The sequence below is a fragment of the Leptosomus discolor genome, chromosome 7 (genome assembly GCF_034619465.1).
Source record: "Leptosomus discolor isolate bLepDis1 chromosome 7, bLepDis1.hap2, whole genome shotgun sequence".
NCBI lineage: Eukaryota > Metazoa > Chordata > Aves > Leptosomiformes > Leptosomidae > Leptosomus > Leptosomus discolor.
Window position 1 is genome coordinate 48659752 of NC_141397.1, and position 19366 is coordinate 48679117.

Sequence of the window (19366 nt, forward strand, 5' to 3'; positions counted from 1 at the left end):
GGATAACAGCATACCTGACAGCTAATCTATGGTTTCAAATTTAGTTGGCTGTTTTAATAAAAACAGAGGGGAAAAAAAAGTCTATGAGATTCTTATGATTTCGCATTGCTTCTTAGGGGAACATTTGTGTTGCACCTTTTCCTTGCAAATGCAAAGAATACTTCAAAGTATGTTCCACTTTTCTGCTCCTTTACCCTTAGAGCAGGTCTGTCTGTATTTACGCTATGTAGTTAGAACAGTTGAGAGCCCCTGTACTCAGTTTCTTGTCTCTATTGTGCTCGTGCACATCCTTGCACCAAATCTGCTGAATGACAAAAGTCTTCAAGGCTGGCATATGTTTCTTAATAGGCATCAGAAGAAGAATTTAGTGGTTAGTTTTAATAGCAATTATAGAACTAACTTGGTATGTGCATTTTTGACTATTTGCTTCGTGAATATCTTAATTGGAATTGTATATTTCATTATAGATGTGAATATATTTAGAAAGAGTTGTGCCCCTACAAATCTAGTATTAATATTTTTTGTTCTTCTTAACAACTGCTGTCTGTCAGAAATGTAAGAGAGGTAAGAAGTAATAGAAAAAAAACAAGGTGCATGTCTGGAGTCTGTGATTCCTTTTGAGGTTGTAAGCATATGAGCTGCTGTTTGGAAAAACAAGCGCATGTGTTGCTGTGGCATTGCAGTGTGCCAAATTCTAGCCATTAGATAGGGATCTGTAAATATACCGGTTAAAAATTTCACCTGAATTACCTGAGAAAAAATGTGCACAGTTTTGGGGGTGGAGATTGCTCAGAATATACATATATTTCCCATATCACTTTTACTTACTGATGCAAGGTCTGCGAGTCTAACTTTCACTGTTTGTTTCTTTATCTGTTTTTTATGGGTTAATAAGCCACTCATTTGATTCTTCTTCATTTAATTAGAATGGAGTGAGATTTCTAACATTTTCTGCCTGCATGCATGTGGATTAGTGCTATAAGGCAGTTACTGCTAACTTGAAGATTTTTATTTCTCTCTGGGAGTAAAAAAATTAAGCAATGTTTTTATTTTCAGGGTTGACCTGTGGAATAACGGAAATTTGGTACAAGACATCTTTCTAGGAGAAATTAAAGTTCCTGTGAAGGTGTTAAGGAATGATTCATTTCAAGCATGGTAAGAAATGATGGCTCAGAATTGAATTTGCTTCTGTCTTGCAGATCTTCCCATTTCACAGGAGATGCTTTATTCTAACTATCCATTAAAATACACCTTCCTGTTCTAGTCTAGGTAAAATGTCTTTGTAGAGTTTCCCTGCTCAATAAATTAACCTTGACAGAGGGTACATTTAGGTCTTTTCTTCCCACAGTCTGCCTACTCCCACAGAATAGCTCGTGTTTGAGAGGGAAGTGTGGAGAGTGAAGAAAGGGAAGACTGAGTGTAACTATTGTTCAGTCGGCTGGCTGGATTTTAGTGATATGTGTATGCTTTTTAAGCCTAACCAGCAAACCTGGAACTTCTCAGAATTGCATGGCTTGTAATTAAATTCCTAAGTCAGACTTCTGGGATGACTGATGAAGAAGTTTGTTTAAAGATAATCATTAAGTGTGGCTTTTTTTTTTTTCTTCCTTGGGGAGGTTCAGAAAGTGTCTTCTGGAACCAACCCACTGTCATTACAGGGGAACAGGCAAAGAAGTTCAAAAGCTGGAGGGGTAAGGTATGAAGGGAATTCAGGGAAGACAGACCTCTGCTTATAACATAGCAACCTCCCTTCTCAGGTTCTTGCGAGCAGGAGCAGATCTCTAGCCCCTTTACTGTCCCAGATGCTTAGCAGCAGGAAGTGATGAGTACAACAGATATGAATGCCTCAAAGTATGAGGAATATTCTGCTTTTAGTGAACCTTTCAGTACAGAGAAAAGAGTGGAGGAAGCCGTTGTGTATCCACATAGAAAACCCATAGGAAGGAAATGGGTAAATAGGAACTAAATGGAACACAGGGCTTGGCCAGGAACCATTGTGGCTCTGCTCCTCGTACCCACATCAGGCTCCAGGTGTCTTGGACATGTCAAAGTTGAACTCTGATTCTTAGTCTTAGTGTTTGAATGTGTTTCTAAACATAATAAATGTTTGTGTCAGTATTTTCTATTTTTCACACAGTGTATTGCAGACACAGGTTTGCTTTGCAAGTGCTCTGAACTAATCAAAAGCCATATGACTATATTAACATAATGACATGCCTCCGTTAACAACCTGCTAAGAGAGAGGTTACATTAGCGTGGACTCGTTATCAGTGTACTGGTAATTTGTATAGCTTTTTGAATTGAGCTGACTCATGTCCAGTTCATTTGAAGCATTGATAAAGAAGTTTGTGTCTGCTAATATACTTTGTAGGAGTACCTTGTGTTAAACATCTTCATATCCAATTGTGCTCTGCTTATCAAAAACAGCTCTGTGATTTAAAATAACTACGTTTTTTATAGTATTACTAATTTACGTTATATGTTTTTGAATACAGCTGAAGTACAACAGATAGAACAGTATCACTAGTACAAAATATCAGGAAAATAAGAGTCGTGTTGTCAAGTAGAGTTTCTTGTAAATCAGTTTTACTTTATATTCGTATGCCTTCATGGGTAATGTATCTGATTATTAAAAAAACCCTCTGTTCTCATGATTGTAGAAGTACAAATAGAAATGATTGTAAAAGAATATTTGAAGATACGATTTCAGTTTGTTGGACTGAATGTGGAAGCTATACTGTGACACTGCTTAAAAGCTGTTAAAATTTTTGTAGGGCTGCACCTCCTGTTGGCATACAGTTGAACTACAGAAAAAGCCAATTAATTGTTTTAATGTATTTTGTACTGAGAGTAGGAAAAAAAGAAAAGCACAATTTGTTTTACTTTCATCTTTCTTTTGTCTCAGGAATGCAGCCTGTTGATACTATGTATTTTACTGGTTTCAGACTAGACCATTTAAATTCTTGGCACTGGCTGTTCCATCTGCAATGTCCAACACTCTAAATATAACCCAGATGTAAAATAAGAGGGTTCAACATAGTTTCTAACTATGCCTGGTATCCCAGTTGAACTACAAAAAGTATATCCTGTTTCACTGTTCCGAAAGATATGAGAAAATAAATATATGTTTTATTATGTGCTAAAGGTGCATCAAATGCTGTACCTATTTTTTCTTTTGTCTCGTGTTTCTTTGTGTGACTTCTACTGCTAGTTTTCAGACTCAGTTTATGTATTCTGAAATAATTAAATGTGATACTTTGCTCATTGTAGAATTAGTCAAATTAATGAAATGTGAATCTAATATTTTAGAATTGCCCTGTTGCTTTCAGGTACTTACTTCAACCAAGAGAAAATGGAAACAAGTCTTCTAAAACTGATGATTTGGGATCACTTAGGTTAAATATCTGTTATACTGAAGACTGTGTACTTCCATCGGAATACTATGCTTCTCTAAGAAACTTGCTGCTAAAATCACCAGATATTCAGGTACTTACATTGGAAATTTATTTTAAAATGAAAACTTAAAATGAATTATGTAAGCCTGTATGAGTCAATGTGAATTATGCATCTCTGTGGTTAGGAGAGAAATTAAGTAGACCTTTAAGGTCCCTTCCAACCCAAACCATTCTATGATTCTATGCATAACTAGAGAATTCTTTTGTTCCTTTGCATGAATTACTTCTGTTGCAACCAGATGAGCAGCTTGTAGAGCATTTAGGCTTCTGCTCCAGACTATGAAGAGATAGTGAAATAACCTGTGCTGCTGGAAGAGATAAAATATTTTCTTCTGGTTGGTTGTACTTTTCACCATTATGTTTTCCCACTGGCTGCTATTGGCCCCCTGGATTTAGTGGTTTTCTGGGAACATTGATTCATTATTGGCACTGAAGGGGTAGATAATCACCTCTACCAAAAATGGTCTGCTTCAGAATTGATTTCTAATCCCAGTTCTTCTGAATTGCTTCTCTCTTCTCCAGTATGTTAATCAGCATGGCTTGATTTCTCATGTGGACATGGTGACAAAGAGGGAAGTGTGGATGGTTAGTGTAACGTTGAGACAGGGATCAAGTTATAGTAACCAGGCTTTGCATTGCTGGGTCTTATGTAGCCTTTCTTCACTTTAGGGTTAGTGAAGTACTGATAGAGAAGAAGGGTAAAGCGGAAGCAGATTGTGACTAAAATTTTTGCTAGCCTGTATTCAAATACTACTTCAGTGGAATTCGGGAAGAGCTGAATACGTAGCTAGCAGCAGGCAACAGCTGTCTTTTTTTACTTAAATGAAATAACTTGATCAGTTTTTTGTATTGAAATTTGGAAGTGAGAACTGTATTTACATGTGCTCTGATTATAGTTTTAAAAGTCTTATAAAGTTATATGACATTATAATAAAGCAATTGCTGACTGCATCGTATTTGTGACAAAGCCATACTCTAAACCCTTTACAGAGAATGAGAAGAGCGAGTAGATGCTGAATTTCATTCTTAAATGTCAAGTTGTAGAGTAGATACTTAGTTGAAAGTTTGTATTCTGTACAATAGAAACTTTTAATTATCATGTTAACAGAAAGTTTCAACGTTTGCTGTATAAGAAGCTATGTCTATAGTCTCGTTAGATTTGATCTGTATTGCCAAATACATGAAGAACACTTTATTTCACTCATGATTTCATACTCTGCTTTCTCACAGCCGATTTCTGCATCTGCTGCCTACATACTGAGTGAAGTTTGTCGAGACAAGTACGATGCTGTTCTGCCTCTTGTACGATTGTTGCTACACCACCATAAGCTAGTTCCATTTGTTACTGCGGTGGCAGAACTAGATCTGAAGGACACACAGTATGTATTTCATGTTTAGTGATGTCACGCCTTTTTAAATTGTTCTTAGACTTTCAAAGGGCTTCATGATACAACATTGTTAAGTAAGTGTATCAAATTTCTTTCTCCCATTATGTAAAACTGACTAAATACATTAATCTTTTAATGTCAGTTTATAAAAAACATGTATTAAAATGACATTGAAGCTGGGAGTCAGAGCTAATGATTGTGTGCTATTTGTTAAAATTTTCTTAGAGCTAGCATACAGCTAAACATAACAAGCTGGCAGTCTAGACTTGTGTGTAAGAGCACATGGGTTTTATTTTTAAATGTCATAATTTGTCCACTTTTCAAATTTGCTGGTTGTTAGATTGGTACTTAACATTTTTTAAATTGCTGAGAATCTTACCCTGTTTCCTTTAGTATGTGACTTAAATGAGGGGTACTCGTTTTTTGCAAAGATGCCTTGTAAGTACGTGTCCTCCTGCATGCCTTGAAAGTAGCAAGCAGAGATTTTCCAAGTGGCAGTGTACGGCCGGTGAATTGACAGCTCTGATTAGGAGAGAAATGAAGTAGATCTGTGTAGTGGCCACTGAGGTGCTGAGTCATGTCCTGTGGAGATGTGGAAGGGATTTTGTCACCGCAGGATGGTTCATTTCGAAGCTAACCTACTGTAGATTTAAATAAGGTGAGACAATTTGACTGGATAGAAAGAGCTGACTCATGGAAAATAACTTTCTGAACTACATTTTAGTTACACACATTCTTTTCCATTATAACTGAACACAAGGAAGATTAAAGTAAATCTTTTAGATTAGAAGGATTTGCTTTGCACAGCTGGCTCTCAGTTTTCTTCAACGGCTAGAATGAATAAAAAGCATAACTCTAGATTAAATATGTTTTCGATAAAATGTCTGAGTTTATCAGTGTAGTGTCGCAGTATGCTATTTATTGTAGCTGTAAGATTTTTTTTTTTTCACCAGGACTACTGGAGGAAGAATTGTATATCAGTGAGGTACAAGTCTTCGTTGTTTTGGAGTTTTTGCCAATTGTTCTTTCTCACATTCAGCACTGGATTATAACTTCCTTTGTCTAAAATCTCTTAGGCTTTTCCTTATGATTTTGTTTATGTTTCTGGTTTTGGTAATAGCTGTAATAATATTCTTGTTTATACTTGTTCTGTTCTAGTGCCACTGCAAGCTGGGTGTTTAGGTTCTGGAATTCCTGACTGAAATATATGAAAAAGCAAGATAAAGTATTAATTGGATTTTGTAACTGGTCTTATTTTTTTTTCCCTTTTCAAATAAAATTAATTCTTTTCTTACAGAGAAGCAAACACAGTCTTCAGAGGCAACTCATTAGCAACTCGATGTGTAGATGAAATGATGAAAATAGTGGGGAAGCACTACCTAAAGGTTACTTTGAAACCTGTTATTGATGAGGTAGGTTATCCTACTGAAACTCTTCTCAGGACTTTCAGACCCTCTGTCTCTTTATTCCATCTCTTTGATAGGCATTCTTACTACAGCTCCATGTGTGGTAGTAATCACTCAGGGGAATTCTAGAGGAACGTTAAATTGAGCAGTAATTGGTTAAGTTTAGTGGGAGGAGCAGCTTTTTGTTGTTTATGTTCCAGATGCTTGAGAATAAACAGTGACAGTTGCTCCAGCCTCTTAACACATTGCAGAATTTACCCACATGATGCTTTATGTAATTGATCCATGTAAAAACATACCCACAAAAGTGAGGATGATCATTACATGCTGTTACAGATAGTTAGAACCTATATAGAGTTTTACCCCTAAATCTAGGACAGAATCTGGTTTTCAATACGTGCATTTCCATGCTTTCTTTCTGAAAAATTGAACTCCTACAGTTTTGTTTGTTTGTTTCAGATATGTGAGTGTCCTAAACCCTGTGAAATAGACCCCATCAAATTAAGAGAAGGAGATAATGTAGAAAATAATATGGTGAGTTTCCTAATCTGTTTTTCCTAATTTAAACTTTTTCAAAATCTAATAGGAAAACATTTTTAAAAAGCATCTTTGTGTAATGGAAAATGAGTAACTTACTCTCTGATTCCAGAGTAAACAAAGGAAAAGTTTTATTTTCTTATCCCAGTTTATGAAAACAGCAAAGGAAAAGTCCAACAGAAAATGGGATGGTGAGGAGAAACTAAATAGAGGATTGCAGTCTTCCTTACCAGTTTGTTGGGTGTTGTGACTCCTGATGTTCTGTACTCAGCATCTAGATGAAGTACCACCTAATTAGGACTGCTTTAACGTTTTTCATTGAAGTTTTGCTTGCCACTTGCCTGTTAAGAGGACGATATTTAAGGCAATAGTTGCTGCAACAAACGAAACTAACATTCGCTAGGTATGCATGGGAAGTGCTTCTTCCTTGTAACGTGTTGTCAAATTACAAAAATGGGTTTTGATAGATAGTTGTATATTGCCAGACACTGTTTATATACTTTAATGTAAATGAATGTCATTAAATTCTCTCAACAGTAGTAATCCCATGTAAATACTATGAGACTTTTTAAATGTGCACTGCACTAAAATAAGTGAATAGTCAGGCAATGTTTTGAATAAAGGAATTGCAGTGTTACAGTGTTCAGGAAAAAAACCACAGAACTGCAAATGGTCTGAAAAAATACTTTTTCCGTGATTGCAGGAAAATCTACGCTATTATGTAGACAAAGTATTCCGTGAAATTGTGAGATCAAGTATAAGTTGTCCTACCCTAATGTGTGATGTTTTTTATTCTTTGAGGCATCTGGCTGCCAAAAGATTTCCAAGTAAGTGTTCTCCAATAATTTTTGAAAATGGCATTCAGAGTGAAATGCTTAACTTCTGCGGTTACTTATGGGGATTTTAAAATTCTTGCCTTATCCAAAGCTCTTCCCTGAACTTCTTGCCTTGACAATCAGGCATTTGTTTTTCTGTCAGTTTGGAAGTTATAGTAAAGCCTTGTGGTCAATAGGCAAGAATTTTGTATTTTCTGATACAAAAATGTAGCAAGTCAGAAACACTGCACGGTAACAACAAATAAGAAGTCACCAACAAAAATATGAGATAACAGAAGAAAAGCACAAGTAATACAGAAGTAACTTACCTGAAAGATAAGTGAAATTTGGAAGGCCTGATCTATTTATTACGTCTAAAGCAGCAAGATGTAAATTTGAAAATAAATTCTGTATTTACATCTTAACTATATGAACTGTAACTATGTTAACTATGACTAACGCATTCATAACTGATATGAAGTTAGCTTTACTGTTACCATAGCTTTACTACTTATGGGTAGTTTTGAGGAGGGTGGATAATGTAAAATACTTAATGCATATTAGAATAGTTTTATTCATTCAGAGTGGTTTTAATGTAGAAATAATATGGGTCTGAAGTACTATTATACTTCAGTGAATTGAAATCTGAAATGCCATTTAATAAGCTGCAAAAGAAGAATATACTTATCTGGAGCCTTTCTCTGATTCATGTTTGTCACTGGAACTAATGCCATAAATTCCTCTGATTAAGACATTCCTTTCAGAATAGCTAACTACCCAGGCCCATCAGATAGAAGTGGTCATTAGAGTAGGAATGTAATCTCACTCTATTTACCAGTATAAAGGTGTATGTATATCCAAAATATTAAATAAGAAAATCCTCATTTAAGGCATCAAAATGATATAACACCGTGGTTTTATGGTGCAACTCAGAATTGGAGTTAAAGTTGTTCATATGTTGGTTGTGCAGCATTAATGTATTTGAGTTGATCGGTGATTAGCTTTAGAGGTGAATAAACCTGATAGCCGTAGTGTTTAAAGGCAACTGCTACAGTATTTTCTCTTTTGGTTCAGTATGCATACAGCCATACCTAATCAACACTGTGTATGTAAATGCTCACAATAATCATGTCATTCCTAGTGGTGGAGCTGGTGAGCCAGTTTTATAAGAACAGAAGTTCTTTTCAGAGAAATAAACCCTCTATTATAGGTGGAACACTTCCTACCATGATCGCTTTTCTCATTTCATGCACTTCATTGATTTTTCTATTCTGTTTTAAAATATATGTCCTCTGATGTTATCTTCTTAGGGATTTTTGTGTTAACTGTCTTCATTATATCCTGTTAAGTTTAGTGCATGTTACATTTCATGGTTTTTCTCTGCAGATGACCCTCATGTACAGTATTCTGCAGTGAGCAGCTTTGTGTTTCTTCGTTTCTTTGCTGTAGCCGTAGTCTCACCTCATACTTTTCATTTACGACCTCACCATCCAGTAAGTTTTGTAAAGCTTTGTTCTGTTTTATTCATAACTGTCAGATCTGTTTATCTGGGAAGGCATTAGTTACTTTCAGTGGGTCTGTAAGTGGGAAATAAGATTACTAAATGTCTCTAGGTTGAGTTTTCAATTTTATACCTCACCAAAGGAACTAAGACATTTGCAATTCTTTAAGCATCAAATGTCTCAGTCTTTGAGGTGTTCTCCAGTGATGTAGAAGTGATATTAAAGATGCTGTGTCTTTTTTGGCAATGTGCTTCTTTGTTAGGATAGCAACATGACTTAGGGTTCTTTAAGGCATATGCCTAAACTGCATTGGTTCCTTCTACTTTGGAAGTTAAATATCCAGGTGTCACTTTTACTTTAAAAAAAAAAAAAAAAATTCCATTTGTGTCTTAAACAGAGGTTGTAGAGTTACCCAGTAATTGGTCTGCATATTTATTCTAGAGTCCACTAGTTGCAGTGGGTTGCCAAACCTTCCATTTTCAGTTTTCAAATTGTCAAGTAGATGTGCATAAAAAGACAGGAATATGGAGATAAGAAAAAACCACTGTATTATTTTCACATAAAATACAGAATATATATGAAATCTTCTGTTCCAGAGGTTATCGTTATTAGCTTATTTAATCTACTTGTGTGTTGTGCTTTCAAAACAAACAAAAAAATTACTTAAAAATCATTTCTTTGACATTATCCAGTTTGTTGAGTAAAAAGATTACAGGATTTTATCACTTGAGGGTTAAACATTTTAAAGGGAACAACAAGGCCTCTTTCTGTGTCTCTGCATATAATCCTGTACTAAAATGCAAGCAGTGAGGTAGCAAACAAATTTAGGCAAAAGCCTTAAAGACAAAGTTTTAAGTTCACTTTGTATTTTAAAAACTTCTACCATTTGTCCAGCAATAGTTCATCAGTGTTAAGTTTTGAATAGTTCAGAAGCATTAGGTGTGTAGTAATAATTACAAGATTTGAGGGGTTTGAGATGTTTGAGAGGTAAAAATGTTTTTCCAGGTACTAGTATTAAATTCTAGTGGTAGTGAGTAAAATATTAAACACTGTGCAGTAGCTTATAATATATTCACGAAGCACATGTGCTACTAGAGGACAATACTGCATACACATTTCTTCTCTTTGGGCAAAGAAGAAAAAAAATTGAAGATGTCAGATTTACTACATTGTGTAATATAAAAATTGGCGTGACACTGTCATTTTTAAATCCAAGTTTTACCTGAAATTGTGAAAAAATGTTACTTTTGAATTTTGTTTCTTTATTTCAGGATGCACAGACGTCTAGAACATTAACGCTTATATCAAAAGCCATCCAGACTTTGGGGAGTTGGGGAAGTTTTACCAAAAGCAAACTTGTAAGGCGATTAAAATTTTTCTCATTTCATAGGCAGCATTCTTTGAAAGTTTAATTATGTCAATATACCTTTTCTTTCAGTCAAGTTTCAAGGAGACATTTATGTGTGAGTTTTTCAAAACATTTCAAGAAGAAAAATTTACCGAATCTGTTAAAAAGGTACCTTTCAACTAGATTTTTTTTTTTAAATGGTTGATGTATTTGATCAGTCTTAATTATTAGAAGGTTGTGTTATTGTTTAGTTTTCTGCTAGAAAGAAAAAGAAAAAAAATTGTCTGTTTCGGATGTTTTAAAAAAAAAAAACAAAAACCCACACCAAAACCGAAAAAACCAAAACCCAACAAAATCTACATGATCAGATACACAGGAGTTATACATAGTGGACTAAGCTAATTTAGTTTAAAAAAAAAAAATTTTTTTTTGAAACAGACTTTATTAGATCTGCTGTTTAGGATCTACTTAAATCTCATGTGCCTTATGGGCATCCCTTGTTACATTGTTCCAAGTCCCTGCAATATATTTTAATTTCATCTGTTGCAATTACTTTAGTGAAGTGGTTGTTCTGTTCCAGGAGAAACTTATGTATTTTCAAAAGAGCTTTTGGTTGTTCTGTGTTTCTGAATAGTATATATTCCCTGTGTATTTTCCCTTAAGTTCCTAGATGATGTTTCCTCTACTGAAAGTAAAGAGCCCAGTGGCCTGAGTGAGCCAGTACATCTAAAAGAAGGGTAAATACATCTTGAATTGACTTTACTGAGTTTTCATTAATGCCAGCATCAGATTAATTCTCGTTAAAATGTTTTGCATGCTGTAGAAATTATTGTAATTTGTGATAATTTTTTGTTAGTTTGCAGAATTAGCTTAAACCAACAGCTGTAACTCATCTTCTAAATACTTGGGAAAAGTAATTAAAAGCAGCTTAAAACCCATTAAAGCCTGTCTGCATTTCTGTTACAACTCAGTGTGTGCTCTGTGATGGTTTATTCAGAATTGGCAAAGTGTATTTTAAAAGAATGTGTTAATTTAATTTAGAATTACTTTGTATGCTGTTTAAGCCCAGCCAGCTAAATGTTCTGCCTTTAAAGTAGGAGAAAAAATTACCCTGTAATTGGAATACTTAACAGTAAGTGATAGAATGCTTTTATATAAATTGAGGTGAAAATCACTCTTACCAAGAAATGAACTGGGTTTTTTTGACGTTGATCAAGAATAGCTGATAAATTAATTCAGACAACATTTGTGGGGAAAAAAATTTGTATTTATCTGAGAAGCAGATTCATAGCAAGTAAAGGTTCTTCTGTGAAATAAGCATCGAAATCTCAAATGAGGAAGAAACGTACCACTTATACTAAATAGAAATGGAGGCGGCAATTGTAGTGGATCAACACTTAGTTATCGTTGAAATATATATTTGGAAGCTAATCTGTATTATAAATTGGTGGCTGTTGCTCAAAAATAGTTGTCAGTGAGTACACTTAAAGTGTACTGAATACAGTTTGTGTCTGCCCTTGCTATTCATTTGTGTTCAGTGTCATTTCATTTATATTCAGTTTTTGATCCAGATAAGGCCAAGTACATTCACTTGTAGAAAGTGGCAGGAAAGTGAGAATCTTGTAGTTGGATACACCTTACTCCCTTTTGGGAAGATTTGGAGTTCTGGATCTGAATAAGTAAGTACCCACTCCAAATTTCCTGCTACAAACAAGACTCTGGATTCCATATTTCTCAAACTCCTTTCCTATTTATGGAACCCTGTACACAATCACCATATTAGGAGGTAATCTTGAGGATGTATTTTGAATGACTAATAGATTTTTTTTTTTATTCTACAATGAAGTAGACTTTTGTGTTGCGGCATGATGAATAATGTGTTATCTCAATAAATTATTTTGAAAGCTCTTCAGAAGACTAATGGTTACATTTCATTTGATTCTGTCTTTACAGAGAAATGTACAAAAGAGCTCAGGGAAGGACTCGTATTGGTAAAAAGAATTTCAAGAAGCGGTGGTTCTGTCTAACAAGTAGAGAATTCACCTACCACAAACAGCAAGGTAAACTATGTTTCACAATTATTTTTATTGTCTCAGTATTTTAAGTGTTTGCATCTGATTTGTGCTTTTTAAAATGCATATTTTTTCTTTTCCTAAAGTACATATGATATGTTTTAGTTACTTGTGCCCTGATTACCAAATGCTTGTCTGACTCATGTACATTTTCTCAATAATAAAAATTCACATTTTGAGAACTTAACCTACAGTATCAGTGCACTGAGGTTGCGAAACAGTTTTTTAAAAATCACTTCACTCATCTGTTTACAATTTTTTACAGATAAAGAACCAATTTTCACTATTCCAATCAAAAACATCCTTGCAGTGGAGAAACTTGATGAAAGCTCCTTCAACAAGAAAAATGTGAGTCAAAAGATAGTTTATATTTAATTCTTGATGTGTTCTTTAAATATAAGTTTATAATTAGCTTATAGAGTTACTGAAACCCTCGTACTAAACACTTCAACAAAAAATCTTTTCTGGATCAGAAATAAAAAGCTGTATGCAGTATTTCCAAGTGCTCCTGGTTATGAAACTTAGCCTGGAGGTATGGATCTCTGCACCAAATTTTCTGACTGATTTTATGACTTATGCCCCCCTTTCCAAATTTCTGGAAAGAAGGTTAAAACTACTGTGGCCTTACTACAAAGCACTGTTATGTAAGGTACTAGTAGTATGTATTATATTATGTTCTACTGGAAATGTAATGTTACCAAACTTGTATTTATTTCTTTTGTTGAGAACTTCCTGCAGTACCTTCATTAGTGGAGACAGGTGTCTGTGCTCACAGCTTCATTCTGGAGCTGTAATACATCAGTATTTCTGTTACTATTTAGCCCAAAATTGTGAGGCAGTGATGAAAGTACTGGTGTTACTTAAGCTGAGAGGATGGCTAAAGGACAGACTTCTGGGAATCTCCTGTTACTCTCAGGATATGAAGCATGATGTCTCATTTTTAAAGATATGTGAATGAAGAAGACAGGACAGAAAATGAATCATGTTCTGATTCTTTAAGGATTCTTTTTTTGGGTGAGGAAATGGTGTAGATGGAACACAGGGAGCTGTTCTGATTTGGTTTTGATCCCCTCCCCCCCCCCCCCCCCCCCCCCCTAAGTAGGGCTGTTTAGTAAAATAAGAGATGAAGAGTCTTCCTTTCTCCCTTGTCTCACTTTCTGTCTTAATTTGGCTTTGTGGAATTGCCTGAGCCTTGAAATCTATTTTGACATATTCAAAGTTGCTTAACTGGATTTTTTTTTTTTCTCTTACTAAGCAGAATAATGTTGCATTCCTTCTCCAGATGTTTCAGGTACTACATGGAGAAAAGCCACTCTATATCCAAGCAAATAACTGTGTAGAAGCTAGTGAGTGGATAGAAGCTCTTTGCCGGGTAACGAGATGCAACCAGAAGAGGCTTAGTTTTTACCATCCTTCTGCTTTTCTGAATGGGAACTGGCTTTGCTGCAAGGCTACAATAGAGAGCACAGTGGGCTGTGCTCGTTGCACTGCGTAAGTTGCGTCTCAAATGAATATACGTATGTTTTGTAGGACAGATACTGTATGATTCATGATACAACATGAAAATCTGAAGGCAAGGCTTTCCCTGTCTACTTTAGTAAGTTACAGTACTAAAAACATACCTTACTAATAGGGCCAAAGTGCTGGATTTCACTGAGTCTATTACTTTGTCAGCTACCATATGAAATGAAGGTAACCAATTCAGCATGTAAATCAGAAATATTGAATGGTTGATTTCTTTCCACACAGAATAATAGATTTGTTAGCTCAGTTGGTTCAGATGCCAAGCTGAATGCAGAAATATGACATGCCTAGGTCATCTGTATGAAATAATTGAAATACCTTGGTGCAGAAGGCTTAGCTTGCAAGTCTACCTCTTTCCCTAATGGCATTGTCTTGTTTTATACAGTCACTTTTTATTTTAACCTCACATGCTGTAAAACACAGTGCACTAAGGAAATCAGCTAAATAATCTTTGATGTAGATTTTGACAAATCATTGGGATTTTGTAGGTATGTCAGGAAAATTAATAACTCCTCATAATGCATTATTGCTTTTCTTTCTAAGCTGTTGGTTTCTGAAAACAAACACTCTGATCTCTTTAAAAAAATAAATTAATCCTTACCTGGACAGGTTGTATACATTACAGACTAAAGATCTCAGGTCTCTAAAATTCAGTAAATTTAAGTCCTATGAGATACCTTTCTAAAAATATATATAATACTTTTGCCATGTTACTCATTGATTCTTATGTTAGGTTTCTCAACAGTTAAAAAGATTCCTGTTAATAAATAACTTTTGGTTGTTTTTTGTCTTTCTGGTTTTTTAACTGTTCTGGTTTAGGAATGAATCTTGTTCTTTTGTTCTGGTTATCTTTCAAGCACGGTAGATTCTAAAATAAATGTTTAATTGTCATTTAATAACCTTACTTTGATATTTTTGAAATATTTTTCTCTTGACATACTGACTAATAAATTCTATTGGAAAAAGTGATTTTTAGTATTGCTGTATTCATTGCCCTCAAAACTGTATTATGCCTGTTTCTATAGGACACTTGCAATGAATGCTGAATTTTGCATAGCAATTGTGAAGCTTTGTGTGAGTGCTAGACATATTAAAAGGCTGAGTATATTGAAACAGAATCAGCTTTTAACTTGCTTTTAAGTCTTTCAAGAATGACTTACATTGACTACCTGTCTTTTTTTTTTTTTCACCTTTTAGAGGTGTTCCTGCTGATACTCAAATTGAGATTGATGGAGACAGAGAAACAGAAAGAATTTACTCACTTTTCACTCTCAACATATCTAAACTACAGAAGTTGGAAGGTACTTAATAATTCAAAATAATGATATTATTCAGCTCTAATTCTTTGGGCCCATGACATCAGTTTGATGTCTTAACAATTTACTTGAAAATAATAGACACACAGATTATGTTTTTATTGTCTTAGTGCTCTGTTATAGACATTGTTCAGTCATTGCTTTACAATAGACATCAGGCATGCACATCATTCTAATTGAATTTGCATATATGAAATACCTTTAATAGTCTAAACAGAGAGACTGCAGCTATAGCTGGTTGCTCTTCTGTCTTTGCTCTCCTTTTCCTGACTTTGGAGTGAATTCTGTGGAACATGGTTGAGTTGCAAGAAAGCATAGTCTCCTATTAATGTGAAAGAGAGAGCTGGATGCTCGAGATGCTGAACACAACCGGCAGAGAATAAGCCGCAGAACTATAAATACATACAGTTGATACTGTTTCCTGCTTTTGTCTTAAGCCATTTTATGTGTAAGCTAGAATAACTTTACATTTCTGAACTTCAGAATCATTATTTATGTGAGTGTTAGATCTCTGTTACTTATCAAAATTCTAATTGACATAATTGTGGTGCTTTTTGTAGAGGCTTGCGGAAGTATAGCAGTCTATCAAGGTCCACGGAAAGAACCAGATGATTATTCTAACTTCACAATTGAAGATTCTGTAGCAACGTTTCATACACTGAAACAGATAATAGATGTAGTAGAAAAGCTGAATGAATCACATGAAAAATACCAAAAGAAGAGATCATCTAGTGCTAAATATGGTAGTGAGTAAGTATCTTATGTAACTTTAGCATACGTAAATGTGTATTTTAAAAAAAATAAATTACAGAATAAGGCCAGGCTTGTTGAGGTAGACTACAATAATAAGCTAAAGGTAGGTTTAGAGAACATAGACATGGAGAAAATAGGGTACGTATTTGTAGTAATGCGGCTTTTTACCAGTTGTTAGAAGATACAAGAAGTTCTTCTGGTGTAGGATTCATCTGTGTTCCTGCTGAGATTCCCATAAATGTGTGCAATGACTCTGTCACTTCCTTACAACTTACTATTTGAAGTGCACACAAAATATAGCTCTGTCTGCCTACCTTTTAATTTTTTTTCAAAATTTCAAATTTCTCTTAAGAAATAATTAAAGTGTCAAGTTGTATAAAACTGTAAAAATTACACCGCGGAAACATACGTTTCATACAGTATATCAGCTGTTTGTAATTCACTCGCCGTACTCTCAATGATGATTACTATATATGGTGAAGTTAAAAAAATCTGTTCTTTGGAGTGTATTGTTCTTCCAGAACAGATTCTGTCAGTTCTCTTCAGTCCTGGATGATACCTGTGGACACCCCTAGCAAGTTTTCTGATTTCTCCTTTGCATCAATAAGGCTTGGTTCACCAGAAAAAGAGACTGCTCAAACCCCGATTTGATTTGCTTAGTTTAGATTTTTTGACCCAAGTTGTTTAGGAAAAATTGACTTTGATTTAGAGGACCCGTATATGAAAGTCTGTGAGGTTTTCAGCAACTCATGAAATTTCACAAGCAGTAGTAGAAATTATGCAGAAAATAGGTTTGTTTTAATAAATTAAAATTGTATTATGAAAATGAGAAAATAAATGTTAACATTAAAAATACTTACATATAATATTTTTTTTCCAGAGAAAATCCAATTGTTGGAAAAGTTTCCTAACCAAAACAAACTGGCACACTTGGATGAAAAAAGAAACTGGAAATGTTATTGAGTGTTTGGGGGTTTTGTTTTGGTTTTGTTTTTTTAATACATTATACGGATTTTTACAAAGTATTTAAGGATGAACATAAATGCTAGTTCTGTTGACAATCTATTTAATATTTAATAGAAAAATACCTACTTGGAAATCTGATCTTAAGGTTTATTCTCATTTTGTTGAAGAACTTGAAGTTCCAGGTTCTTGAAGTAACAGGTGTGAATAAATCTAAATATTGTTTTGCCATTGTTATCTTATTGGAAAGAACTTTTTAAACAAGTAAGCTTTTTTGATGGAAGAAAATCCACATGGAATTTGTTGGTTGAATTACATCTCTCAATACATACACTGCAAAGTTGCATGAGTTTACTGTAAGGGCCTGCCCTGCTGATACGGAGCTTGAAATAGAAATCCCAAGATACTATGACATGGAAGAGATCAGAAGCTTCACACTCAATTAATCTGACTGTTTTCCGTGTATTAGGTGTTGTCAGGACATGATTTATCTACAGCTGAAGTCTTAGAAAATCATGCAGCAGTATGCTGCAAATAATCTGGACAGCAGATACCAGTGTTAGTTAAGTTTTTAAGTACTAAGGAAGAAGAAATCAGGGAACTTGTGTTGTACCTCTTGTTTACATTTGGGGTGAGTAATATATGGAGTGACATTAGACCACTATCTATTTGCTTTAGGGTTTTTTAATTTCTTAATCTAAAAAGAAATGCAGGGTAGCAACATTCTTCTTAAATAAGTTTTCCTACAGATAGAAAAATTTAAATGTGAACAGATTGTGGTTAAGTACTGATCAATTTACATCATCCCATGTATGATTTTGTTTCTTTTTTATATAAAAAGTAATAACTAGGTCCAGCTCACCTTTTGACTACAAATCTAATCAATAATATCTATTATAATCACTCAAAGCACTTTAGATATCTGGACTATCCCAGATTATTTTTAGATACTTTGTAGTATCTGCTTGTTATGATCAGTTGAATGATCAACATTGTTTTGTCTTTAAGCAATGCTTCAGTGAATATTTTTGTATCTTTAGTTATATGGATTCATATTTGCCACTTAACACAATTTTAAACTGGCATCCTTGACTTAAGTTTTTAATTTTTGCTCATTTCATCTGAGAAGTTAGGTTTATGTTGAATATGTATATAATCAGGAAGAAGCAAAGGTATTACTGTGGCAACTTTGCTTCATCAGTATTAAATACAATGGTACTCCTTGGAATATTATTTTTAATAATAACAATATGTGGTACTTTTTATTTTTTGGAGCTTTGCTGTGGGGTCTTTTGTTGTTTTGTTTGGTGTTTTTTTGGGTTTTGGGTGGTTTGTGTGTTTTTTTGTTTTTTTTTTTACAATTGTGATTTGGCCAAATTAATTGGGAATGTAACTTACAAGTAGAATAGAAATCCACAATGCTTGAAACTGTAAACTGTTTAAATTACTATACATTTGTTACACTGTTGTAGGGAGGCTTTCTGTAACAGAAACAAGTTGGCAAGACAGGATTGAAACCTCTTTTGTAATGAATGTAGAGAGTAACTATTTGGTTTAATACCAGACAAACTATTTTAGATTATCTGGGATTCAGTACTAGTGTCTGCATAATCACAGTCATTTAACCACCTCATCTGGTTTTACCTTTTCTTTTTTGACACATCTGATGTATTCTAAGAGACTTTTGCCAACAGTTGAAATTGGGGATAGGGGGAAAATATAGTAATGCCAAGAAATGTGTTTTGCCAAAGTAAAGTGGGTCTGATGAATTGCCATTAACAAAAAGCTGCCATTAAACAAAGTTGAATGTGATTGAGTGTCAAAGGTAGGTTTTGCTGTATATGAATTAACTCTGTGGCAAAGTGTCTGTTCCTTGGAGCCATTTTCTGTTGTTTTCAGAGTCAAAGTTATGAAAAATTAAATTGTATACTTTTTTTTAAATATGCACTTTTTTGCTTTGGTACTGGAATATCTAGGAAAAAAACAGAGGCCATTGAATATTTGTGACCATTAAGATTTGATTTGTCATTTTATAATGTTTTAAAATGGAATAGATGTTCTAGAAGTTAATTAGGTACAAGTAGGATGATTAATAATAAAAGTTGCCTTCATTTTGATTAGTCTAGAAAGATGAAGTTACTGAGTAATTAGTTCTGTTACAATTGTAAATTATCATTAGTTTTAATTTGTATTATGATGATGTATTGTTGAATGTATTTTTATTTAAATTTTATTTTCTTATCAAGACATTAAAATGTTTTGTAACATTGCTTCAGAATAACTCACG

The 19366-nt window shown here is 34.2% G+C and overlaps 1 protein-coding gene across 4 annotated transcripts in view; it reads left to right on the forward strand.

Moving 5' to 3' along the window:
• RASA2 (RAS p21 protein activator 2) overlaps positions 1-19200 on the forward strand; it is a 54962-nt gene extending 35762 nt beyond the window's left edge. The window contains exons 9-24 of one of the 4 annotated variants that reach the window (XM_086468513.1): positions 1057-1155; positions 3330-3486; positions 4686-4834; positions 6141-6255; positions 6709-6783; positions 7490-7613; positions 8988-9094; positions 10375-10461; positions 10542-10619; positions 11115-11188; positions 12405-12511; positions 12789-12871; positions 13806-14014; positions 15245-15348; positions 15924-16113; positions 17549-19200. In XM_086468513.1, the coding sequence (XP_086324639.1) occupies positions 1057-1155; positions 3330-3486; positions 4686-4834; positions 6141-6255; positions 6709-6783; positions 7490-7613; positions 8988-9094; positions 10375-10461; positions 10542-10619; positions 11115-11188; positions 12405-12511; positions 12789-12871; positions 13806-14014; positions 15245-15348; positions 15924-16113; positions 17549-17588 (1798 nt within the window). In that variant the 3' untranslated portion in view covers positions 17589-19200. Of the gene's footprint in view, positions 1-1056; positions 1156-3329; positions 3487-4685; positions 4835-6140; positions 6256-6693; positions 6784-7489; positions 7614-8987; positions 9095-10374; positions 10462-10541; positions 10620-11114; positions 11189-12404; positions 12512-12788; positions 12872-13805; positions 14015-15244; positions 15349-15923; positions 16114-16996 lie in introns of all 4 variants that reach the window. The other 3 variants (XM_086468512.1, XM_086468511.1, XM_086468514.1) reach the window with 3 other exon arrangements.
• Positions 19201-19366: the final 166 nt, after the last annotated feature.